This window comes from Rutidosis leptorrhynchoides, chromosome 8, assembly GCF_046630445.1.
Source record: "Rutidosis leptorrhynchoides isolate AG116_Rl617_1_P2 chromosome 8, CSIRO_AGI_Rlap_v1, whole genome shotgun sequence".
NCBI lineage: Eukaryota > Viridiplantae > Streptophyta > Magnoliopsida > Asterales > Asteraceae > Rutidosis > Rutidosis leptorrhynchoides.
Genome location: NC_092340.1, coordinates 54700038 through 54727684, shown reverse-complemented (window position 1 = coordinate 54727684; position 27647 = coordinate 54700038). Strand labels below are relative to the sequence as shown.

The window sequence follows — 27647 nt, the reverse complement described above, 5'->3', positions numbered from 1 at the left end:
TTGCTCTGATAACTTCAATACAAAATATTGAATCTAACAGGCGAACACACCTGCGATGAAAATCAGACGACTAAACCCTTTTCATTCAATGGTTCAATAATATCAACTCTATAAATAGAGTTCACCTAACAACTTTTATAGAGCTCACCCAACAACTGAAACTGAAACCAAGTAAACAATATATAAACAAAAACATCAAACCATTTTCATTCTTGGGTTGTTGAATCAATGTGTCCAGTATCTTATAAGGGTTAACATTATTTAACCATTGTATTAAATTAAGCAGACAAATCACATGTTAAATAAATCATTGGAATTTCTATTTCTAAAACTCATGAAAACAAAAACCAATACCGAATATCCTACCTTAATTACTACAAAAAGTCTAGGAACTTGACTTATAATGGAATGATTTCAAAATTCAAAATAAAAAAATTAATACCTTCACATACAAAGTAATTCATGAACCAGAAGTCATCATGATAATCCTAAATGTATTTGGTAAATATCACGAACGAAATCATCATGTTGTAAATAACGAATCAACTTTGTAAATTATCATAATCAAAGAAATTTAGGAACCCTATTCAAAATTTATAAGAGGTGTAAGTCGTAATCGGAGATTAAATTGATCAATATGAAGTTGATGTTTTCATAAGAATGCTATTTTGTAATATATTTATATTGGCAATTTTTTTTAATATACTGAAGAATAAGATATACAAACATAAAATCATACATTTTACTTGTTTAGTTGCAACTCGTTTTTAATGATAAGATCTGTAGCATATCAAAATTACCATCTTTCATCGATTGGCATATCATAAAGTTCAATTACATGCCAAACTATTCAATGGTTACTAAGCTACCATACGTTATCTCTTAAAGTGTTTAATAATTACATGCATAAGCATCAAAATAGAAAGAAACTAAATCCATATTCATTAACACTTCTGCACAAACTAACGGAAAACCTGCAGAATCAAAAGACTTTGATACCGAAACCAACTGTTACACCGGGTGAGTTCCATCTAGGACCATGATGAACATGAGTTCGTTACGCAGGAACGCAATCAAACACTTGTCGTCCGGAACATACCCATTTACAGTTTAGAACTTTAGCCACCCTTTAGAAACATAATTTTTCTTTGATCTTTTTTCTTGCTTTCAAACCCTATATATGAGTTTTGTTGTTCAAATCGAGACACTCATAGTCACAATTACTTTGTAGTTCAGGTAGTTTTTGACGCTCTTCAGACAGTCGCTAAATCACATTCATATTTTAATCGTTAAACAATCCATAAACATTTGCAATTGTTCATCTATATCATTCATGCTTTTTTTTAAAATAATTAAAAGTTTGTCTATTTGATGATCTTTCGATAGTTAATAAATACGAATTCTCGTTAAACTTAGAATTAAATAACGAAAAATTCTTTTCATTGAAATTGAAAAGGCTGTATACCCAGGTATGTCCGCCTGGTACAGGAAAGACAACTTGTCGGTCGTGGAGATCATTGTTGAGCTCTGCAGGTTGGTTTTCATCATTCATTTACTCTGTATCATATTCAAGATCCAATTCTTCATCACTTTGATGTCCCAAGTAAATTAAACCTTAGCTGCTGTCATTTTCATTATTTTCATCATTAGCGATAGGATTATTCTGATACTGGTAATGGACATCAATGTTGGTTTGGCTAGTGTGATCACCCGGACTTCCCAAGTTTCTAAAACTGAAATAAAAACATGTATAGTAATATTAACATTAACATAATATTGAACGAAACATTGTAATTAGATATGATTGTGTAGACAAAGGAAAATACCAGTTGATGCATATCTGTATCCGTAATGTGTTTGATGCAAGATGGAAAACGCATGTGTGGTGCCATTGTAAGTCGTTTAAGGTGGAATGATGTATTATTTGTATGTGTTACTTCATCTTCAAACTTGGTTAAGCACATTTCTACATCATAAATCGTTAAATACCAATAAGCTTGTTGTATTATGGTGAAGCAAATGAAATTACCGTGTTTTAAATTTAATTACTACATTATTGAAGGCCAGTCACTGCTTATGAATCATATCTCACATTTTTAGGTAATTTTAACTTTTAATTCAACACTGTTACAGTTGATACATGCATTCCTCTTTTTCACTGTTTTCTTAAACTGTTGACAGACAAAATGTTTGGGAAGTTGCTGTAGATTAATCATTCAACAAAATAACGTTGATCAATATGTAAACTTTGAAGTTGAAGTACTATAAACAAATGTATTAAGTGATAATTGTATTAAGTTTAGAGAAATACCATTTGTTCTTTTTTTTGTGTGAACGATATGAACAATTAAACATGATAGAGGGGTTAGACCATATTGTCAAATTAATTGGGATTGGGTCAATTGGGTTATGTTTTTTTTTTATTATCTAATATGGGTTGATTGAAGAAGTTTTAATCTTAAATTTGTTTAATGAGTTAATTGAAACATACAGGTTAAAACCGGGAAACAAATGGGTCAAAAGATAACCCAAATTGTAATTTAACTTTCAGGTTTATCAACATATCTCACTCCTTAAATACTAAACCCTAAATCTAAACTCTAAATCTAAACCTTAAACATATTAAACTCTAAACCCTAAACGCTAAACAATAAACCCTAACCCCTATATCCTAAACCATAAATTTTAAAATCTAAACCCTAAACGCGAACCTATAAACCATAAACTATAAACAATAGACCCTAAATTTTATACGCTAAATTCTAAACCCTAAATTCTAAACCAACCCTGAACCCTAAACCACCAACCCTTTACCCTGCATACTAAACCTTAAACTTTAAACCCTATATCCTAAGAAATTTTCTAACGACAGCCCTTAGGGCTGTCTTTAAGAGATTCAGGCACGCTTCTTTTGTTTGTACATAGAAGATAACCGCTCACTTCCTGCAAATAACCACCCCTAATTAATAAATTGTATAAGTCTTTTATGCACCATTTTTCTCTTAATGACAACCCTAAGGGTTGTCATTAGAAAACTTCATATCCTAAACCATAAACCTTAAATTCTAATATAAATCCTAAACCCTAAACTGTAAAACCTAAAACATATACCCTAAACCATATACACTAAACCATAAACCCTAAACCCTAAATCCTATACACTAAACCCTAAACCCTATATCTATACTAAAACATAAATTGTAAAAACTAAACCCTAAGCCCTAACCTATACCCTAAACCCTAAACCATAAATTCTAAAATCTAAACCTTAAACCTTAAAGTCTAAACCATAAACCCAAACACTAAACCCTAAACCATATACACTAAACTCTAAACCCTAAACCTTAAATCTAAACCCTAAACCCTAAATCAACCCTAAACCCTAAACCACCAACCCTTAACTCTGCATACTAAACCCTAAACCCTATACCCTAAACCTTAAACCTTAAATTCCAAAATCTAAACCCTAAACCATATACATTAAACCATAAACTCTAAACCTTTAATCCTATACATTAAACCATAACCCTAAACTCTAAACCCTAAACCCTATATCTATACTCTAAACCATAAATTATAAAAACTAAACCCTAAGCCTTAAACCATATACCCTAAAAACCCTAAACCATAAATTCTAAAATCTAAACCTTAAACCTTAAAGTCTAAACCATAAACTCGAAACAGTAAACCCTAAACTTTATACACTAAACTCTAAACCCTAAACCTTATATCTAAACCCTAAACCCTAAAACCTAAACCCTAAATCAACCCTAAACCTTAAACCACCAACCTTTAACCCTACACACTAAACCATATACCCCGAACCCTAAACCATAAATTCTAAAATCTAAACCTTAAACCCTGACTCTAAAACCTAAACCTTATACACTAATCCCTATACACCAAACCCTGAACCCTATATCTAAACCCTAAACACTAAACCCTAAACCATAAAACCCTAAACCCTAAACTCTATACCATAAATTTTGAAATTTAAACCCTAAAATCTAAAGCCTAAACTCTAAACCCTAAACCATTAACCCTTATCCCTAAACCGTAAACCCTATATAATAAAGGGAATATTATTTGAAAATGCATCGAATTTTCACCAAATTCCTATTGTATGTATACAACTTTCAGATCTCCTATTGTATGCATTCAACTATTTAAATTGTCCTATTATATGCATTATGTAACTTATACACCAGGTATCCGGTTAATATGTACAGAAAGTTCATGGTTGGTCCCTCGACTTAACGTCCGTTAAATTTTTCTGTTATATCTTAAGTTTCATCTTTACATTAACAGTCAACAAAGAATAACAAAATAATTTCTTCATCTTCTTCATCATAACAAATTTAATATCCTAATTCAACCTAAATAAAATATAAAATCAAATTTTTATACTTGCAAACCATATCTTTCTCACATTCAAATCTAAACCTAAAATTCAAATACATACATACATAAACCATAACACAGATTCAATTCAAAAATTCGTGTTAATAAAAATACAGATTGCAAATCAAAAAACATTAGGTGGGTTTAATACAAAACATTTAGATCTAAAGTAGTGAAAGCTTCGATCAGATTGCAAAACTAAGTCAATTTAGATCTGAATTAAATTAAAGTCTTTACAATTCGTTTAATACCTTCATTTCCAGCCTTCAATAGCTGGGTTTAATACAAATCAAGTCACAATATATAAGTCGTTCATATACAAATCGTTTGAACAAAACTCAAATCTAAATAAGCTTAAAGAAAGAAATAGTGATTCCGACGAGTTTGATGACGAAGTTGCAATTGGAAGCGGCGGTGAGAGACGGAATTGGTTGCAGGCAGTGGCTGTTTTACAGAATAAATCAAAGGTAATTGGATCTGAGGTGTGGATATGAGTTTATACGATCGTTTTTAATAAGCAAGTTGATGGTTGTCGAGGTAATCAACATCGGATTTGGAATATAAATGTTGTACAGAATGTGAATGGAATGGGTTTTGAAAGTGGTGGTGTGAATCTGGGTTTGAATCTGGGATTTAAAGAGTGGTGATGAAGATCAACAAACCAATCTTCAATTTGATTCATTATCTTCTGAACGTTCACTTGACCCGTCTAGATTGCCAACAAACCAATAATGTAATATTGAAATTGAGGTGACCTGGAAGTTACCTGTTATAACAGGTTGAATACATACAATAGAACACTTTAAATAGTTAAATGCATACAATAGAAGATTTGAAAGTTGAATACATACAATAGGAATTTGGTGAAAGTTCAATGCATTTTGAAATAATATTCCCTACAATAAACCATAAACCTTAAACCCTAAAACATAAATTCTAAAATCTTAACCCTAAATCCTAAACTGTAAACAATAAACCGTAAACCCTAAATAGCAATTCCTAAACCTTAAACCATTAACTCTTAACGTTAATTCTTTTTATTCATTAAGCTTATATTAGTTGTCAAAATGAATTTAATTCGAACTATAAGTATATGTAATTAGAGATGTACAAAAAAATATTCAAAAGATATTTAATCATAGTACATTTTTGTAATATGATTGTTTATTCATTTTATTGAAAGAAGTAAATACATATTAATCATTTTTGTAATATGATGTATATGCTACATGACAAATGTAATGTGTCATTATAATGTAGGATGCTTTAAAAGAGAATAATTATTAAGTAATAATTAATAACTTTGCAACATTGATTTTTAGTTGTAGTAGTTTTCACCCACATATACAAATTTTGTAAAAAATATTGTTTGTAGATGTTGCATCTAGAGGACCTGGATTGACTCCTATTTCTCTGACATATATCATCAATTACAACCTAGCCAAAATTCAAAGAAACACAATATTAGTGTTGCATATTGCATATGAAAGCACGCATTAATAACAAACGTAAAGTTCCAATGATAATACATGATAATACATATCATTCTCCTGTTGCCATCATCGACTTGGCATGGGTTTATAATTTATTTTGGTCATCTTCCTAACTACATTTTGTGTATGATTTGCACAAAGACTAACATATACTTATGCCAAACACTAACTGAATGCAGTTTACTACTAACTGTAATGAATTGTTTCTCTATGTTACCTGCCCACCTGACCCGTCCAGATTGCCACCTACACAACATACAAGTACCTCAAATGGATAAGCTCCCACAAGAATTACATATATTGTTACACCACAGTAACACACATCCTGATCTGCAAATACAACATAAAAGTCATGCTACATATACGTTATATGTATTGCATTTAGTGTTGGAAGCTTCGACGAGCCCAACACACCCACTATAGAGGACCTAGACTATACTAGACTCACTACACCAACACTTTGACGTTGGTTAGCCTTTAATTTTATAAATCTTTAGTGCACAATGTACTTAGGCGACAGTGTACCATATATCTTTAGGCGGTATAACCGACCATGTATTACGTAGGCGGCAGAGCCGACCATATAATAAGAACAACAAAAGTGCACTAAGAACTTAAACACAAACTAAGGCTTGATCGGGAAACTTAACAAAAACACTTATATTAAATTACAATTACAATATTACTTACAAGCTTTCTCTTCTCTACTTTCGCTAACTCACACTCTTCTTCTCTTCTTCACAACTCACTTCTTATTTCACTCTCACAACTTCACACAAATGAAACACCCACCTATATTTATACTACTCCATGGAAGTTTCTAGAAACTAGATATTTCCATGGATATATATAAATATCTAGATATTTTTATACATATAAATATCTAGATATTTCTTACACACATAAATATCTAGATTTTTCCTTACATTTTAATACCTAGATATTTTTCATATACATATTAATATCTAGATATTTTACCCATATACATTAACTAATTCCATATTATTCTAAATTTGCATTGTATTTTAACACTCCCCCTCAATGCAAATTTTCTTCCAACGATGTCTTGCAGACCATTCCAAGTGCTTCTCTGAATTTTGTAAACTTCGGTTTACTTAGGCTCTTGGTGAATATATCTGCAACCTGTTCATCTGTCTTTGTTGGCATCATCTTGATCTCCCCTTCAAGGACCTTCTCGAGAACATAGTGATAGTGCACTTCTATATGTTTTGTTCTCGCATGAAAGACTAGATTTTCTGCTAGACGTATAGCTGATAAGTTATCGCAGAAAAGCTTTACTTGATAATCTGTTGATTGATGAAGATCTTCCATTAGCTGCTTCAACCAAGTAATTTCTTGTATTGCTGATGCTGCCGATCGATATTCTGCTTCGGCGCTTGATAAGGATACAGTTGGTTGTCTCTTGCTGCACCATGATATTACTCTCGATTCAAGACTAAACATGTATCCAGTTGTTGACCGTCGTGTATCATAGTCTCCAGCGTAATCGGCGTCACAATATCCAGTCACGTGACATTCTTTTGTTTTCTTGTATAAAATACCAAAGTTAATAGTGCCTTTAACATACCTTAAGATGCGTCGTACAACATCAAGGTGAGGCTTCTTCGAATTTCTCATGTATCGACTAACCACTCCAACTGCATAAGATATGTCTGGCCGGCTTAGTGTGAGATAAATAAGACTTCCGACCATCTTTCGATACATGGCAACATCTTGAAGACTTTTTCCTTCATCTGCTCGTAGTTTTGTATTCGGATCCATCGGAGTTGAGATAGGTTTGCAATTAAGCATTCCGTACTTTTGTAAAAGATCTCGCGCATATTTCTGTTGTCCCAGAAATAATCCTTCTCTTTTCTGCTCTATTTCGAGTCCAAGAAAATGTTTGAGTTCTCCAAGCTCCTTCATATGAAATCTGATAGACAGATTCTCTCTTGTTCTTTGGATCTCCTCATAGTGATCTCCCGTGATAATTAAGTCATCCACATATACTAGCACTATGGCTAGTTTTCCATGATTTTGTTTCACAAATAAACTAGAATCTGAAGGAGCAACTGTGAAACCACTTTGTACCAAGAACTCGCCAATCTTCCCGTACCAAGCTCTTGGAGCCTGCTTCAAGCTGTATAGTGCTTTCTTTAATTTGCAGACATGGTCAGGATGGAACTTGTTCTCAAAGCCTCTTGGTTGCTCCATATAAATTTCTTTGTCAAGTTCTCCATGTAAGAAAGCGTTCTTGACATCCATCTGCCACAACTTCCAAGATTTGCTGGCGGCTAATGCTAGTAGAGCTCGAATTGTTGTGATCTTCGCCACTGGACTAAACGTTTCTTCATAATCCAGCCCATATTGTTGAGAAAAACCTCTAGCAACAAGTCTAGCTTTATACCTTTCAATGGAGCCATCTGATCGAGTCTTCACCTTGTAAACCCATTTACAAGATATTGGTTTTACATCTTTTGGCTTTGGAACTAAACTCCATGTCTGGTTTTCTTTTAATGCATTAATTTCTTCTTCCATCGCTTTCTGCCATTCTTGACTTTGTGCTGCTTCTTCATAAGTGGAAGGCTCAATAGGTATTGATTCATCCACATGAGCAGCATTGGCATACCTCGGATTAGGTTGCCTCGGCCTTGTTGATCTCCGTAATTCTTGCACATGCTCCTCGGCATCCATTTGTCTTGGACGAACCTCTTCGGATGTAGATTGATGTACCCCAGTTTTCCATGGACTCGTTTCCTTAGAGTACGATCCATCTCCTTCTTTAATTGGATCCGTTATGTGCTCTTTATGTTCTTCTTTCTCTTTTGGAACTTCTTCTAATCCATGAGATTCTGGAAGCTCTATCTTTTGAGGTGACCACCATGAAGAAGCTTCATCAAATACCACATTTCTTGAAGTATGACACTTTCCAGTATTTGGATCACAACATCTCCATCCTTTTCTTGATTCATCATAACCGACAAAAATGCATCGAATTGCCTTCTTATCAAATTTGCTTCGTAGATGATCTGGTACGAAGACGTAGCATACACATCCAAAAACCTTGAGATGGTTGACGGTTGGCTTGATCTTCCATAATCTTTCATATGGTGAAATATATCCCAACTTTGTTTGTGGGAGTCTGTTAATCACGTATGAAGCCGTCCTCATACATTCGGCCCAAAATTTTCCTGGTACATTCTTACCATGAAGCATACTTCGACAGGTTTCAGCAAGATGACGATTCTTACGTTCTGCCACTCCATTCTGTTGTGGAGTATTAGGGCAAGTTAATTGCCTTATGATCTTGTGCTTCTTAAGATAGATATTGAACTCGGTTGATAAATATTCTCCTCCATTATCTGTGCGTAAGCATCGAATCTTAGTATTGAGCTCACTTTCTACCTTGTTCTTGAACTCTTTAAACTTCAGAAAAGTCTCCGACTTCTCCTTCATGAAGTAAACCCACACATATCTTGAGAAGTCATCAATGAATGTCACCATATATTTCATACCTCCAAGTGATGTTTGTTTCACTGGGCCGAAAACATCTGAGTGTATGAGCTCTAGTGGTGTCTTGGACTGATGCGCTGACTCCTTGAATGGCAATTGGTGAGCTTTGCCAAATTGACATCCAGCACATATTGTATCTGTTCGGATATCAATTTGAGGAAGCCCATTTACTATGCGTTTTACCATCATCTCCTTTAACTTGTTGTGGCCCACATGCCCAAGACGTTCATGCCAAAGATCAGCCGTCTCATTTTTTCGAGTCTTATCCACATAAGCTGTTTCAGCAGATAATACATAGACCGATTCTATTCTTCTTCCATGCATAACTGGATTGCCAACCACCTTTACTCTCTTGAATACGGACACATCTTCTGGTCCAAAGAGCACATAGTTCCCTTCTGCTGTCAATTGTGGTACTGACAGTAAATTCTTCTTTAGGCCAGGGACAAGATACACCTTCTCGAGTTGGAGCTTATGAGAGTCGCCTTCATTTGGAATTATTGTCTTTCCAATGTGAGAAATAGACAACCTTGAATTGTCGGCTGTCAACACGACTCTCTTTCCTTTGTAATCCTCCATTTCTTGCAGCTTCATCTCATCATTGGTCATATGATTTGAGCACCCAGAATCAATGATCCAATCATCTTTGTAGTTTATTTTTGACTTTAAGGTTGCTGCAAGAGCTTGATCATCCATGTCAGCTTCAACGGAGAGTCCTGCTTCTGCATCCCATGTTTCCTCATTAATGGTTGCTTCGAATGTGACCTCTTTCTTCTCATCTCTTGCGGCGGCCACATTTCCTTCGAAAGTTCTCCTTCTGGGGAATCTACATTCTCGAGCAAAATGACCCTTCTTGCCACAATTGAAGCATTCACCATTCTTTCTCTTATCATTTTCCCCGTATTGTTGGCGATGATCTCTTCTTCCTTGTTGAGCTCCCCCTGAAGCATTGCTTTTTGATTTTGGGTGACCCTTCCACCCATATGTCTTACTTTATTTCATCGCCTCTTGTCTTCGAGATGTTGCTTTCTTTTTATTGGTGAAGAGTGCATCTTCTCCGTCTTTTACGGTTACTTCATTCATCTGCTTGGCTAATGCCTCTTGATTTGCCAATAGATTCTCTAGCTCTATTAATGATGGTTGAGTAGGCCATCCTCTCACAGCGGCTATAAATCCATTATACTCGGATCTTAAGCCGTGGATGATAATTCTCTTCATCCTTGCATCACTCACTTTCTCTTCAGGAGCAAGTTGAGATATCTCACGGCAAATTGATTTCACCTTGGTGAAGTACTGAGAAATAGACAGACTTCCTTGTGAGATACCCGCGAGCTCATTTTCCAAGAGCTGGAGGCGTGCTTCATTCTTCTTTGAAAATAATTTTTCAAAAGTTTCCCAAGCTGCCTTTGGTGTTTTCTCGTCACGGATGTGCTCCAATAGATCCTCCTCGATTGTAGTCTTCAATATAAATAAAGCCTTCCCGGCCTTGATGTTCCATTTTCTCAAGGCTTCAGCATTTTCTTTCGGTGGAGGCGTTGTGTCACTGCCAGCAACTATTTCCCATAAATCCTGTCTTTGTAGGTAGGATTCTATGCAAGTCCGCCAATAACCATAGTTGTGGTTATTGAGACTCTTGATTCCACTGCTCGTACTTGCAAGATCTGCTATCATGACGTCCAACGTCCAATAAGCTTGGTCCCTGTCCGATGAGCTTTCACAGTTCCTAACTGTGCTCCGACAGAATCTTCCTTAGAGCCTTGGTGAAAACAAGCCGATGTAAACGTCCAATGTTTACCGATTTCCTCCACTAGAAATGGTCCCGAACGACCCGCTCTGATACCAATTGTTGGAAGCTTCGACGAGCCCAACACACCCACTATAGAGGACCTAGACTATACTAGACTCGCTACACCAATACTTTGACGTTGGTTAGCCTTTAATTTTATAAATCTTTAGTGCACAATGTACTTAGGCGACAGTGTCGACCATATATCTTTAGGCGGTATAACCGACCATGTATTACGTAGGCGGCAGAGCCGACCATATAATAAGAACAACAAAAGTGCACTAAGAACTTAAACACAAACTAAGGCTTGATCGGGAAACTTAACAAAAACACTTATATTAAATTACAATTACAATATTACTTACAAGCTTTCTCTTCTCTACTTTCGCTAACTCACACTCTTCTTCTCTTCTTCACAACTCACTTCTTATTTCACTCTCACAACTTCACACAAATGAAACACCCACCTATATTTATACTACTCCATGGAAGTTTCTAGAAACTAGATATTTCCATGGATATATATAAATATCTAGATATTTTTATACATATAAATATCTAGATATTTCTTACACACATAAATATCTAGATTTTTCCTTACATTTTAATACCTAGATATTTTTCATATACATATTAATATCTAGATATTTTACCCATATACATTAACTAATTCCATATTATTCTAAATTTACATTGTATTTTAACATTTAGTTCAATCCCACTTCACTTGTATGCATTGCATATATGATATAACATATGTTGCACATAGTAGCCCTTAAAAATTCACAATAAGATTACTCATTTTGACCCATTACCGGATTGTTCAAGACTAAATAACAGGTCAAATGAGTGAACTGAAAACGAATATAAAGGTCAGCGAAAGATGATCATTCACATCCACATGGTCAAGGAGACAAATTTTACTCATTTTTTTAAATTATAATGTTTAAATCTTAACCTTAGGGTGGTATTTCAAACTTGTAACCGTTAATTTTTTTGATATTTGCCACCTTATGTTGACTCCTTAAAGGGAGCTTCTTGTTACCACTTTTACCTCCTTTTTAGAAGACTCGCCTAATTCATCATCGAAATCATAACTGCAACAACAGAGAGTTATTATTACCACACATAGTGAAAGATGTGTCGTTATTTTAACATTCATAAAATAAGAAAATTTTTAACACTTATTGCTTAAAGGCTGATTTTTCAACCTTTAAAACAAAGATATCTCGAGAAGAAACTTATACTGATGAAGGATGTCAATAATAAGTAAGTGATGTTAAGTCCGTCACAAAATAGTAAGAATGATTTAATAAGAAACCAAAATTTTACCTGGGAGACAAAGTTGCTAATGACCCAACCACCATCCACAACTTCAAACAAAGCTCAACACATTTGACCCGTTAGCTTTAGAGTCAAAGTATTTCTGGTAACCCAAATTTACATTCTTTTTAATATAGAGTCTCAAAGTGACACCATCATAGATAAGATATGAACAATACAGCACTTATTATTACCACTATTAAATTAATTGAAATACTAAAATCTTTAACTATGAGTTTCTAAAGCCGCATTAGAATCCCGAACATTGCTAAACACAACAGTAAACTTATGGTGTATATCAGCAATCCATGTTTCAATTGTTAAAATAATAACATCTTTTGTACATGTGATAAAACCGACATTGTGAACAAAATTAAACAGTAGTTGGTACCTATGATGAATAATCACCTGTTGAAGAGAATGTTGCGATGATGAATGATTTGACATGATTTAGTTAAATCGATCGTTATTTTGGACGAATCACTGATATTGATTGAACGCGATTCAGGGAAAAATTTATGGTTGCTCTAATTTCTGAATGAGCCGACGATGAGACGATGACAATCAGAACCTTTTATTTATCTCGCGTTCCGTGTTTCTTGTAGGACCCTTCAAAAGAAAAATTGTGGCAAATCATATTCAGTAAGAGATGAAAGTAAAAAAAAGCGTCATTTTTATATATCAAAATGAGTTGGATCGGGTTGACAAGAAACACCTTTTGTTATTTTTTTTATAAATAAATAGTGTAAGTGTAATAATCATAATATATCAAACTGCTATAATGGGACATTTTTACTTGTGAAATTGATCCGGATTGGGTTGACCCAAAATAATCAGTTGTGCGTTTTTCACATAATTAATCGGGTCATTTTAGACATAACAAACTATTAAAACGTGTTACTTAAAAGGGTCAAAATGGGTTGGATTGGGTTGACCTAAAATATCATTTATCTATTTCTTACAGAAGAATTGTTTGGCATTTTAACCATAATAGTTCAAACTATTACAACAGATCATTTTATGGTCAGAAAAAAAAGAAAAAAAAAAAGTCTGAAAATATTAATGTGTATGTAAATTATAGGTATTAACTTCGACCCAATTACTTATGAATGGGTTGATATGTATGTATACCCACATCTAACACGTCTTAACAATCCAAAGTTCAAGTTCATTGAATAAAACCTACCAAACCATTTTATGCAACAATATCTTTAATAAAAACTTTATAATCATATTTGCCAGACTAACTTCTTGTTCAATATGTATACTTTTGTACAAATAGTTCACATGTATATAACCTTTATGTTTCAACTTCTTGTTCAATATGTTTAACCCACCCACCCATTTTGCCACCTTTCAGACCTTTAGTTTAATTGTTTGATATAGAGACTGCAGTAAGAAATCAAAATACCTTCATCCTCTAACGAATATTAGCCATGTGAACTTTAAAAACCTTTGACAACTCTTCAAGCTCTACAATCCGCACATAAACCATAATAATTTAACATCCCTTGAAATATGAAGAAATATAATTTGCCATGTACAAAAAATAATAAAATAATACTTACTATTTTAAACCTTTTTCATTCTTATGAAGCGCAAAGTTCGAGATTCTGCTTTTATCAACTGACAGGTACATTCCTAGATTGATCAACGTGTTCTCTAGTCTTGTAAACCCTAGTGATCTGCTCAAGCCAAATTTGTCACCTAAAACATGAATCCTTTAATCAAATAGGTAATGATATACTTCAATCATATATTAGATATTTGACATCTGAAATACATTACAATTACAAAAGTAACATGAGAGAGCACTAGAGAGAGAGGGGGTCTGGCAGGTTGCGACATCTACAGGAGTACGGAGGCGGTGTATGACGGCTACGATGGTAACGGCTACCGGAAACAACAATCAAGGGTAAACAACAAACGAATCACTTCTTTCTTGTTTTTCAATTATCCAACCTCTTGGAAGGTGACGGATCTATGGCGATTATTCAAACGTCATGGAAATGCTTCTGAGATCTACATGGCCAAGAGATGTCTCCCCAGTGGACAAAAGTTTGGATTTGTCAGGTACGTTGACGTCCATAATCCGGACAAATTCGCAGACGAGATGAGAAAAATCAAAATCGGGGATCTCTACTTAAGATTCTATCAATCAAAGAATGAAAAAACTGCTCCTCCTACCATGAAAAAACAAGAAAACTCAAGTTATCATCGAGAGGAATTCCAAAAGACCGTTTCGAAGGGTGATAATTTTAGGGATGATCGATCCTTCAACGATGTTGCCAAAGAACCATGGAAACCTTACCCAAACCATAAACTTAATCAAACAAATAATCACCAACACCCTCACCATTCATTCCACTATTCAGATTCAAACTTTCCAACCCTCCCTACACGTCACTTTCAGTCCTACCCAAAACCCATTACTGTACCACCTCCTCACACCTGTAACCACCATCATAAACCACCCCTAAACAAACACAAATCGCCAACTCTTTTCCAACCTAAACACTACCCAAAAACACACAATCAAAACCGAAGTAACTACTCTCCACCTCCAACTTATAAACCGAAAACAAACATTCCATCTACGAATATACCACCTTCCAAACAACCCCCTAACCCACTTGACGACTTCATAACCAATACAAACATGAGCAGAGGAATATAACTTGATGATAAGGAAAACTATTCTGAGGTCTTTAAAAGAACTTTGGTAGGTGAAACCTCCAATTTAGAGATCTTAGAACAACTAACAGATCTTTGTAATGAGGAGGGTCTTTCAAACTTTGTAATCAAATACATAGGAGGGTTTGAAATCTTGATTATCTTTGAATCCGAATCAACAGTTGAAAACATATTAGCCAATGAACATCACAATATCAAGAGATGGATTCATAACATTAGACGTTGGAATGACAATCATACATATCCAGGACGACTAACTTGGGTTAGTGTTTATGGGGTACCAATCTCACACTGGACAGAAGAGACATTCAGGAAGATTGCTTCATGGTGGGGTCCAATAATTGAGACAAAAAATTGTAGCATTACGGAAAAAACGCAAAATCTTATTGCTGGCAAAATACTGGTTAAAGTTAAATGTTATAATCCAATTCAAGAGATAATCAGGCTCAAAACCAAATCAACAATTCATTATGTTAGAGCTTTAGAGGAATTCAGGGATATCGTTGAATTAGATACGGATGATGAAGGGTCCTGTTGGTTGTCAGATAATGAGTCTTTAGTGGATTTCAGTTCAGACGATGAATCAGTGCCGGAAACTGAAATTCCGGCAAGAAAGGAAGACAAAGAGGTGGGAGATGGATCATCTAAATGCATGGGAACTAATGAAAATTTTTTCCCCCGCAATAGTGCCAACACAGTCCCCAATGAAGGCACAGTCCCCAATGAAGGCGTGGAACAGAATAATAATTGTAAAGGCACCGAAAAAAAAAGCAGAGAATTTGAAATGCTCCAAACTGGGTCCCACATCCACACTAATCCAGGTAAAATTGTCGATGATAATAATTCTTATACATCCCCTATTCCTAACGACTGCAATTCAAATAAGCCTAATCCAATAGTCAAAGAAAACACGCATGTTAATCCAAGAATCTCTTCAACTAAAGCCCAGTCCCCTTCTAAACATTTTCGGCCCATTAACGACTCCCCAAACCCACTTACTATACAAAATAAAAAACCTATTAATCAGCAGACCCAATCTTCCATCTCTAAGTCCACTAAACAACAGAATCTTTCTATTCCTACTTCACCAACCAATTCAGATCCTAAAAACAATTCTATTAATGAATCAAGCCAACCAAGTCCTATTCGAGTAACCAACCTTTTCGATAACCATGTCCCAAGCTCCCATAAGAGTCCACAAAATAAATCCAACTCGTTTCAAAAACCTGTGAACATTTCACCAAATATCCTACACAACACACCTCTACTAATACCCAAAACAGAAAAAAGAAAGGAAAACTTAGCCACACATCCTCATCTAAACCTTCTTCCACCCCTACCAACTGCTCTCGAAAACTACAGTCGAGTAAATCTATTGGCATACAAAAAATGTCATCTAGATTTCTTCAATTAAAAAATCAGGCCCGTCATGTCCACAAATCAACCAATACCTCCAACGTGTCCTCAAAATCTAGAAAAAGTAAAAAATCAAAAAGCTCCTCCCTGGATTCAACAGCTAGTATATGTCTAAATGAATATGGGAAGAAACTTGGACTTCATTGGGAGGAAAAATCCCAGTGACCAGTTTTTTCCTACACCTTCGTCTATTAATGTTTTTTAATGAAGTTAATGTCTTTCAATATTCGTGGTTTTTGTGGAGAAGACGGGAAAGATAGCAAAGTCGGATGGTTTAGGCAGATGCGTTTAAAGGAATCCATTGATATCGTGGCAATTCAAGAGAGTAAGTGTAACGAAGTAAATGACAAATGGGTAGAGAATATATGGGGCTCACCAAACTTCCAGTATGTGCAAAAACCAAAAATGGGCAAGTCTGGTGGAATGTTTCTTATTTGGGATCCTAATGTTTTTATTATCGATGATGCTGTCGAAAAAAAATACTTCTTGGCAATCAAAGGTTCGTGGAAAGGAAAAACCACTCAAACGGTTATCATCAACGTATATGGACCACACAAAGATAAGGATAAAAAACTCTTCTGGGATAGTCTTGAAGACATTATGTCTCTACCTGATGTCGAATGGATAATAGGAGGAGATTTCAACGAAGTTAGATCGGAAGACGAGCGTCAAAACTGTGAGTTCATCAAAAGAAGGGCAAAAATTTTCAACGATTTTATTGATAGTAGTCGTTTAATCGACATCCCACTGATCGGTAAGAGGTTCACAAGAGTTAGTGATGACGGGAAAAAGTTCAGTAAACTAGATCGATTTCTTGTATCCGAGAATTTTCTACTTTCACGAGATGATATTTCGGTCACCTGCTTGGATAGAAATACCTCTGACCACTGTCCGATTATTCTACAAGACAACAATGTTGATTTTGGTCCCAAACCGTTTCGGATTTTTGATGTATGGTTAGAGAATAAAGATGTTGAACCTATCGTTGTTGAAGCTTGGAATAAAAAGTTTGTTGGCTCTAAACTTGATTGTGTTTTTAGAAACAAGCTGAAAAATGTTAAAGATGCACTACGAACATGGAGCAGACACAAATATGGATCCATTGACAAGGAAATTGAATCATGTATGGCTACCGTTATGGATTTTGAAAAAAAGGCTAATTTGGGTACTCTACCTGAAGCTGATCGAAATGAATGGATTAATACTAGAGCGAAATGGGTTCAAAAAGAACGGGAGAAGATGTGTATGCTTAAACAAAAAGTGAGATTAAAGTGGGCAGCGGAGGGAGATGATAATACCTCGTTCTTTCATTCAACCTTGAGAAGAAACTATAATCGAACCAATATTAGAGGGTTGCATGTTAATGGAGTATGGGAAGATAATCCTTCTAAAATAAAAGATGAAATTCATGGCTATTTTAAAAAAATATTTGAAATCCCCCTTTCTGCCAACCCAGATTTTAATTGCCTGAGATCATTGGCTTTTTCAAAAATCAGTACAGAAGATGTTCTTTCACTAGAAGCTCCTTTCCTTGAAACCGAAATATGGAATACGATTAAAGATTTTGATCCAAGTAAAGCCCCGGGTCCCGATGGGTTCAATATGAATTTCTTTAAAAAAATTTATTGGTTGATCAAAGATGACTTAAAGAATGCTATCGATTGGTTTTGGTCTCATGGTCACATCTCCAATGGTTGCAATGCATCATTCTTTACACTTGTCCCCAAAAAGAAAGATCCTCTTCAATTAGGTGACTATCGGCCTATAAGTCTTATTGGAAGCTTCTATAAAATAGTCTCAAAATTGCTAGCTAATCGACTTCAAAAAGTGATTCAAAAAATTATTGGGACGGAACAAAGTGCTTTCATAAAAGGACGGTTTATTCTTGATGGTATCCTAGTAACTAATGAGATTGTTGAAAATTTGAAATTTCAAAAACATAAGGGACTCATCTTCAAAGCCGATTTCGAGAAGGCTTTCGATAGCCTTAATTGGAATTACTTGTTCACGATTCTTGAATGTATGGGCTTTGGTGCAAAGTGGATTTCGTGGATTTCTTCTTGTCTTAAATCCGCTTCTATTTCGGTGCTTGTAAACGGTTCACCAACTAATGAATTCACACTCCATCGAGGGGTAAGACAAGGCGATCCACTATCGCCTTACCTTTTCATAATGGCGGTTGAAGGACTAAACTTACTCATGAAACACGCGATGGAGGTTAACCTTTTCAAAGGACTTGAAATCGGGTCGGATAAAATTCTTGTCTCGCATCTTCAATATGCCGACGATACGATTTTTTTTCGGGCAATGGAACAAAAAGAATGCTCGTAGCCTCTTCAATCTTCTCAAATGTTTTGAAATATTCTCGGGGTTAAAAGTTAATTTCTCAAAAAGTTGTTTATATGGGATCGGTGTTTCAAAGGTGACAATCGAAAATATGGCTAATTTTATAGGATGTCGGGTTGGCTCTTTTCCATTCACATACCTCGGTGTGCCTATTGGTCAAAAAATGAAACATATTCGGGATTGGGAAAAAGTCATTGAAAAATTTCATTCAAGGTTGGCGGATTGGAAAACAAAGACGTTGTCTTTCGGGGGTCGTCTTACTCTTATCAAATCGGTGTTAAGTAGCCTACCATTGTATGCCTTCTCCCTATTCCGTGCTCCCTCAAGTGTCCTCAATTTGCTAGAAGGTTTGCGTCGTAAGTTTTTTTGGGGCGGGTCGGGAGAAAATTCAAAATTCTCTTGGGTAAAATGGGAGAAAATTCTATTACCATACGAGGGTGGGGGGTTAAACATAGGGACACTAAAAGCTAAAAATCTTTCCTTACTTGGTAAATGGTGGTGGCGCTTTCACAACGAAACAAACTCCATTTGGGTCAAAATAATTCAAAGTCTTTACGGGCGGGACGGGGGGTTAAATTCTCATGAATTCCATGTAATACGCAGCAGGCACTCAACTTGGAATGGCATTAGGGCAGCAGGTTTCCACATCGATAGTTTGGGCGTTTCTTTCTCCAATTCATTCGTAAAGGTTGTTAATCGAGGTAATAACACAAGATTTTGGTTGGATTCATGGCTAAGAAGCACTCCTTTATGCGAAACATTTGCTAGATTGTTCCACCTTGAAAACTCAAAAGATGTGTTAGTAATGGATCGGTTAATTAAAAATAGTGAAAACGAAAATTGGTGTGCCTTTTGGCAATGGTCCAGGATTCCTTCAGGAAGAACAAACGATGAACTAGTAGCACTTGAAGCAGCCGTTCGAGATTTCAGGTTCTCTGATTACCCTAGCGACGTGTGGAATTGGAACCTAAACAACAACGGACGCTTCATTACTTCGGTTCTAAATAAATTGATCGATACCAAGATACTGCCAGGGACTAATGGATCCTTAGCAACCATGCGCAACAATCTAGTTCCACAAAAACTTGGCATCTTCATTTGGCGTTCCAAGCTTAATAGGTTACCGGTTCTTAGTGAGTTAGACAAACGAGGAGTGGACCTAGATTCGGTGCTTTGTCCAATTTGCAGCAGTCACATTGAAACCTCAGAACACATAATGTTTCAATGCACTTTCGCGGTCGATATTTGGTCTCGTGTTTCAAGATGGTGGTCCTCTACTCCTTCTTCTACTTCGAATTACAGTGCCTTGTTTTCGGGTACCGCTAGCTCGTCAAATCCAAACATCTACTCCAAACTTTGGCAAGCAATCGAGTGGATCACCGGCTACCTATTATGAAAAAATAGAAACGACATGGTCTTTAAAAAGAAAAAAGGTAACGGTCCCTTGTTGCTAAGTGAAATTCAAACCAAATCTTTCGAATGGATCTCAAATCGTTCTAGAAAACTTTCGTTAACTTGGCTGCAATGGTTGACAAATCCGAGCTCATTCAACGATATAGGATAAATGTTCAGTCTTTAGTTTGCATGTTTCTATCGTTTTCTAGTTTTTTATGCATCTGTTTCTCTTTGTAAATGGCATTATCTAATATGCCAAGTTGTATCCCTTTCTATTTTATTAAAATTTCTATTGGTCTTTCAAAAAAAAAAAAAAACATGTTTATCAACATATCTCGCTCCTTAAACACTAAACCCTAAACCTAAACTCTAAATCTAAACCTTAAACATATTAAACTCTAAACTCTAAACCATAAACGCTAATTAACAAATCCTAAAACCTAAAACCCAAATCCCATAACCTAAACCCTAAATCTTAGATTCTAAAATCTAAACCCTAAACCTTAACTTGTAAATAATAAACCCTAAACACTAAATCATAAACCCTATACACAAAACTCTAATACCTAAACCCTATATTTAAATCCTAAACTCTAAAACCTAAACCAACCTTAAACTCTAAACCATCAACGTTATACCCTACACACTAAACCTCAAACCTTAAACCCTATACACTAAACTCTAAACCATAAACCATAAACCATAAACCCTAAACCACCAACACTAAACCCTAAACCCTAAACACTTAACCCTAAACACTAAACCCTACACACTAAACCCTAAACCATAAACAGTAAACCCTAAATCCTAAACCCTAAACCCTAAACCCTAAATCTAAACCCAAAACCGAAAACCTAACCTCTAAACCCTAAATTTAAACCATAAACCCTAAACCTAAACTCTAAACCCTAAAAACTTTGAACACTAACCCAAAACCCTAAGCCCTAAAATATAAACCCTAAAAACTCTGAACCCTAATTTTAAACCCTAAGCCATAAAATATAAACCTTATAATCTAAACCCTAAATCTAAATCCAAAACCCTAAACCTAAACTCTAAACCCCAAAATCTAAACCCCAAACCCTTAATCTAAACCCTACACCCTAAATCTAAACCCCAACTTAAACCCTAACCGTAAACCTAAATCTAAACCCAAAACCCCAAACTCTAAATATAAACTCTAAACCCTAAATATAAACCCTAAACCCTATACCTAAACTCTAAACCATTAAATATAAACCCCAAACCTAAACTCTAAACCCTAAACCCTAAATCTATACTCTAAACCCTGTAATATAAACCCTAAACTATAAATCTAAACACTAACCCTAAACCACAATCAATTATATCATAAAAATATAGAAAAATACTAATGACAACCCTAAGAGCTGTCTTTAAAGAATATATCATAACATTCAGATTTTAAATTACACCATAAACAATTATATCATAAATACACTATAAACAATAAAAAAACCATAAACCATTTAAACATTTAATAGCATAAATACATCATAGTATACAGATACAGATTTTAATGAAGAGGTAAAAGAAATAAGAAGATAGAAACAAAAAGGATTAGCCTATCCCGTATTCTTCAACCTCCAATGTTGTTTCGATTATTCCGTCAACACCGGCGCCGATTAAACCTCATTCTTCAACCTCTGCCGTGGAAGAAGTTTGGTTTTTTTTATGTCGCGAACGAATGATATTGTGAAACCCCTATTTCATTATTCTCTACCGTGTGTTTTAGGATTGTTAGGGGTATTATTGGGTGATTAGTGTAAATAATTGATTTTATTACCTAATATTTTTAGTGGATGATTAATGACCGTTGGAATGATGATATTTAAAGACAATATTCAACCATGATAATACTAATTTTTCTCCGAGACAACAAAGAGCCTCGATCAAACGGCCATTAAGAGATACATGACCATCATTAACCATCTATTTTTTTCACAAATTTTCTATCTTTTTGGTAAGTGGCATAACAGTATAACTTACCAACAAATTAAATATTTTTTCAACAACAGACAACATAAATATCACAAAGGTTTAACAACGCATACGCCACATGACAAAAGAACAAAAATGCAGCCTGGAAGTTAAACAAATACAGAAGCGCAGACAGAAACACATACTTACCTTTGGAACCCAGAAGACGATTCAAACACACTACAATCGAACATTAAAACTTAAATATACAACTGCAAAAAAAAATAGTAAAACATAATTAAAAAAGGAAACCCAACCTGCAGTCAAATTAGCAACAAAGGCGGGCAAAGAAAACCAAGATATGGTACCTATTCCTAGTTAAATACCCGCGGTCTCGCGGGTGTTATTGAATTATCATATTTTAAGACAATCTTCAACCATGATAACACAAATAAACAATCAATATCGTGTTAACATCAGAATCTGAAACATGAATTATCAGTTAAATTAAGAGAATATCAGGAACTGATTAAGATGACTAATCCAATTAATCTAAAACATAACTTCAATAAAATATGAAAAAAGAATTACATAAGATGTGTAATATTCTATAACTATAAAAAAGTTGACACTAATTTTGAATTCGAATATTATCACTTCGAAGTGAAAGTTTATGTAGCTCATCCTTAGACGTGTTTTGGATCATCAATGGCGTCCATGTTGCTATGAATAGCGCCATCGTTTTTCAATTTCTCTTTTTATTCAAGCATCCTTTTCTCTTCGACTAATGATGCATCTTGTTCTTCTTTCTCACGATACTTAGCCTACATCGACAAACATTTACATATTAACTGGTTCACAATGTATTTTAAGCCAAATTTTTGATGATCAGTAGAAACTTGCATTTCAGGAAAAATATCAATATTCTTCCCTTTCAAGATATGCAGACTGTTATTTAGCAAATAAAATTGTCACACTTAACTCTAAGGTTCCTCTGTCTTTTTTATCTTTGATTTTGAGCATATCAAGTTACGGTTGCAGCCTCAACTGAATTTCTTTCTCGGTTTCAGACTCAAGATCGACCAGTGGTAAATTAGCAATGTACCATTTCAGCAAGTTCATCGATATAGAAGCTGATTTCCACTCTGTAGCAATGAAGTTAGACCATTCCATGTGATTAACTAAAATTGGAAAGCCCTTTCTCGTTCGTCACTGATTACTAACTAAAAAATAAAACATGGTAGATGATAAAATTATCTAAATGGGAGGTGTAGTATTATTTTTAATTGATTTAGTGAGTGAATATAATAAAGGCTAAAACATACAACAGTGAAGGTTCAAATGTTTCAGAGGAAATATACGTTGATGGACGCGGTTGGGTAATTCAGGGGCTGCCGTTTTAAGCAACGTGATTACAGCAACCACCTGAAAGTGAGTAATGGTGATGATAAACAAATAGTTATGCGAAAGAGAAAGACACTAATTTGTTCCTAACTTTAATTAACCGAAACATAAAGTGCACAAATCAAAGCGTACCAGTGTCATAAAGGGGTTGTCGAAAAGTAGCAACTGGTCCCTCCCTTGTAACTGCACTACTTTCATCTTATTATGAGAGTTGACTAACCAACATGAAAAACTCATGTGCTTGTTGAGCAGCATCCTCGATAAATCTTTGAAGATGCTTATGGTTTATCAAGTTCTACATCGAGCCAAGAGAAATAACATAACTCCGGCAGCAAACAAACCCAATTCTAAACTTAGATCGAACTTCTCGCTTGACTGAAAATATAAGGAGAAAACGGTAAGATACAGAATACATCACAAGCCAATTGATAAGTTGATGATAAAAAAACATCAAGCATATTGTGGAAACAGAAACCTATAGCACTAACAACCAAATGCAATAGATGCCAACTAATATAGTTCATTGGTCTGCAAGAATGATTAAGAAAAGATGAATACAATATAACATAGTGAAATCACATTTTTGGCAGTAGATCACTTCTAATCAACAGAAAAATGCAATCAACGCCACACCCGCCTGAGTAACTAAGAATCGGTATGCTAAAATCAACAGATATCTCTGATATTCATCGAGTAAATCCAGTATAAAATTACATATTACATATTTTCATGGTAAGGTCAAGTATATTAGTATGCAAAATTACACAACTTACGATTTAGTCGTAGATATTACTCCTTACAGAATACCCGATGTTTCACCGATGACGGGAAAAAGATCAAAAAATAAACCCACTGCACAATCCTATAAAAAAACAGTACAATATAATCAGTGATAACAATACTGAAAGCATATGAAAGTAACGATTGCAACAAAGACTAAAGGCAAATTGCAGGCTTCAACTTTAATCAAAATAACGACAAAAACCTAAAAATTAAGCAAATACCGGTTAACATGAACGATAAATGCAGAAAAACACATCACCGGAAGTAATCGAAAACAAAATCAAAAACGAAATCTTAGCTGAGAAAAAAGTTACATCGCAAAAAAGTAACGCACCGAATCCGCACTTTGTAACAGAACAACATCAAATCAATCAAAACCTAACACTTAATTCCATAATTAACACATAATAAATATCGAAACTTACAATAATAAATATATGTGACCTTGATTTTAAGAGTACCTGATGAACATGATACGGCGATTGCAAAAGTGTGTCTTTATGAAGACGACGATGATCGTTGAATCTTACCACCAACACCGCTGGTACAGAATCTTTCAGTCGTATGCCAATCCAGAATCATGACGGTGGAATTGGCTAGCAACATCATACCAACAACTAAGTGATCTAAGCCACTAATGAAAGAAACATGTATAAATACATAAATACGTATTATGAAACACCGCACAATACAGGTTACAAAAAAAAGTAACAACAAACCTTCGTGTATTCATAGCTAATCAAACGACAAAACCTTATGTGCTTTACGATTCTGCAGTACGCACTAATTGAAATGCTAGTAATCTCAACTACGTTCATTATGGTTTAAACATAAACAATAACAAGAAATTTAAAATTAGCATCTTTAATATAAAAAAAACTCGGTAATACAGATCTCCAACAACATTGATCATGCTGGTGATATAAATTTATTTATATCAAAATTACAATTAAAAACATTGATGACATTAAAAGAGTGATCGTTTGCTTACCTGTTGGAAAAATCGGTATGCTTCCGTTTCCGGTTAAATTCGTATGTTTTCCTGATGAATTCATTAACACGGTAATATAGATGGTAGACAAAAAGTCAATAAACATTAATATAGCCAAAAACATATGAAAATCTATGCTTTCTTATCCTTAACCACAATCACGTTCTGAATAAGAAGAAAGTTAAACTATGACATTAGATACTCTGTAAATTGCCCATATTTACAACTCTTCCCACCACATCTTGATAAAATTAAACACGACAAAACATACTAAATTTAAAGGATTGTACGTCAGTTTACTTTTAAGTACATTAGTTTCGTCTTAAGTATTTCATATTATGTCGGTGGTGAAACTTTTGTATAAACACACATTCTTTAAAGTACATCAGTTTAGTTTTAGGGTTCAGTTTCAAGCATTAATACATATACATATCTCATATAAAAAACATAAGTAATTGCTTATATCCTAGCATAAAAACCACATCAATAAGAACAAATATTCAATTGATGCAATATCCAATTGTAAAATAATTCATATAAATTTCAATATTCAATGAGACATAAACACAAACATGTTCTGAGCAAACAAACTTGTTAATCTTTGAAACTATAGACATAATTACCTTAAGCATCACTATATATATATATATATATATATATATATATATATATATATATATATATATATATATATATATATATATATATATATATATATATATATAACGAATTCTTTGAAACCCATGAAAAAACATCGAGATTTCAAGAGATTACTTACAATTATAATCTCTACTGATGCTTGCATGATAACTTTGAAAATCAACAACTTAACGGCTTTGATGATTATTTGATTCATACTTGATAACGATTTGGTTTAATTGCGCGATTTAGGGTAAGAGTTAGGGTTTACGTAACCAAATCAGTGTGAAGTGAAATTGAATGAGTTGTATTCCGCCGTTGCTTCAATTATTCCATCAACCGATTAAACCGCCTTCTTCAACCTTCGCAGTGGATTTAGAATTCTGGTTTTTTTATGTAGCGAATGAATGAATGATTTTGTGAAACCCTATTTTATTTTTCTCTACCGTGTGTTAGGATTATTAGGAGTATTATTGGGTAATTAATTTAAATAATTGATTTATTAGCTAATATTTTCATCATTGATCTTTCGATTAAGGGTATTGTAACGTAATTTTCCAATCTAACAGTAATTAAGAGGGTTTTGAAAACATTTATTAGCTAATCGAAACTCTCTTTTAATGTATATAGTGATAAATAGATTAAGCTCCTCTTAATTTACTTTTTACTCCCTCCGTTCCGGTCCACCAAATAATGTTTGTATTTTAGGATACTTTAGTAAAATAAAATATTCATTTTGTCCTTCATTTAATAAATTATTGTAATTAATTAACTTCCAAAATAAAATAAGAAAGAAAATAAATCACAATAATTTTTCGGACTTCTATATATAAAAATGTTAGAATTGAATTTAATGACATTTTAATATTATTTTAAGTAATAGACATGTATTTTGGGACATATATACTTAGTAGCACTGTTGTAAAAAACCCGTTTATTCTACGATTAATCCCCGATTACTCATTTTTAAGAGTAGTCCGTTTCGATTTTCCAAAATCCGTTTAATTAATCGGTCAATGTCGATTGATGGATCAAAATCGAATTTGGTAATCAAAGTCGGTCAAAGTCAAATTTAGTCAACATTTTAACATGAATTTAAAATTTACAATTTTAAACAATTATGTTAAAGTTTATGTTTATAATTTTATTCTATACTTACACATTTAATTTTTGAAACTTAATATTTAAATGTATAAAGTACAATCCGATTAATTCCCGATACGGAATTTCCGATTACAGTATTTGGATTATATGGTCTCAAATTATTTTATCTCTCAAATATCTCATTTTTATGTCTTGCGATTTTAATTTTATGTTAATTGGATCAAAATATGTTTAACTTGAAAGATTGCAATTTAAACTTTCCCATAAAAGTAAAAAGAGACTACAAGCACGGTTGCAAAATTCGCTATTCGGGGATTAATCGGTTGAGACTTTGAAAAGAGTACGTATATACATGCCTTCTGAAGCTCCACTACTCAAACAACCAAAATGGTACTACGTATAAAACTTGTTTATTAATAAG

At 34.2% G+C, this 27647-nt stretch overlaps 1 protein-coding gene and 1 long non-coding RNA gene across 23 annotated transcripts; both read right to left on the bottom strand.

Moving 5' to 3' along the window:
* Window positions 1-5614: 5614 nt before the first annotated feature.
* LOC139862834 (uncharacterized) lies at window positions 5615-14231 on the bottom strand. 3 transcript variants are annotated; one of them, XR_011764298.1, is made up of 5 exons: window positions 14085-14231; window positions 13928-13989; window positions 12152-13125; window positions 6112-6224; window positions 5615-5838 (listed from the first exon to the last, which is right to left on the bottom strand). It is a non-coding gene; the product is annotated as an uncharacterized lncRNA (long non-coding RNA). The 3 variants fall into 3 exon arrangements; XR_011764297.1 differs by having other exon boundaries at window positions 5615-6224; XR_011764299.1 differs by having other exon boundaries at window positions 5615-6224; window positions 12239-13125.
* Window positions 14232-22770: 8539 nt separating this feature from the next.
* Window positions 22771-26557, bottom strand: LOC139861373 (uncharacterized). Of its 20 annotated transcripts, none has more exons than XM_071849753.1 (8): window positions 26262-26557; window positions 24954-25534; window positions 24483-24571; window positions 24289-24388; window positions 23842-24084; window positions 23667-23730; window positions 23288-23450; window positions 22771-23129 (listed from the first exon to the last, which is right to left on the bottom strand). In XM_071849753.1, exons 5-7 carry the CDS (start codon window positions 23962-23964, stop codon window positions 23335-23337), a joined length of 303 nt encoding a protein of 100 aa, XP_071705854.1. In that variant the 5' UTR covers window positions 23965-24084; window positions 24289-24388; window positions 24483-24571; window positions 24954-25534; window positions 26262-26557; the 3' UTR covers window positions 22771-23129; window positions 23288-23334. The 20 variants fall into 20 exon arrangements, 13 of the variants coding, with proteins under 13 accessions (XP_071705854.1, XP_071705855.1, XP_071705856.1 ...); XM_071849754.1 differs by having other exon boundaries at window positions 24289-24354; XM_071849755.1 differs by having other exon boundaries at window positions 23842-24571; window positions 24954-25126; window positions 25212-25263; window positions 25484-25534.
* Between the last annotated feature and the right edge of the window lie 1090 nt (window positions 26558-27647).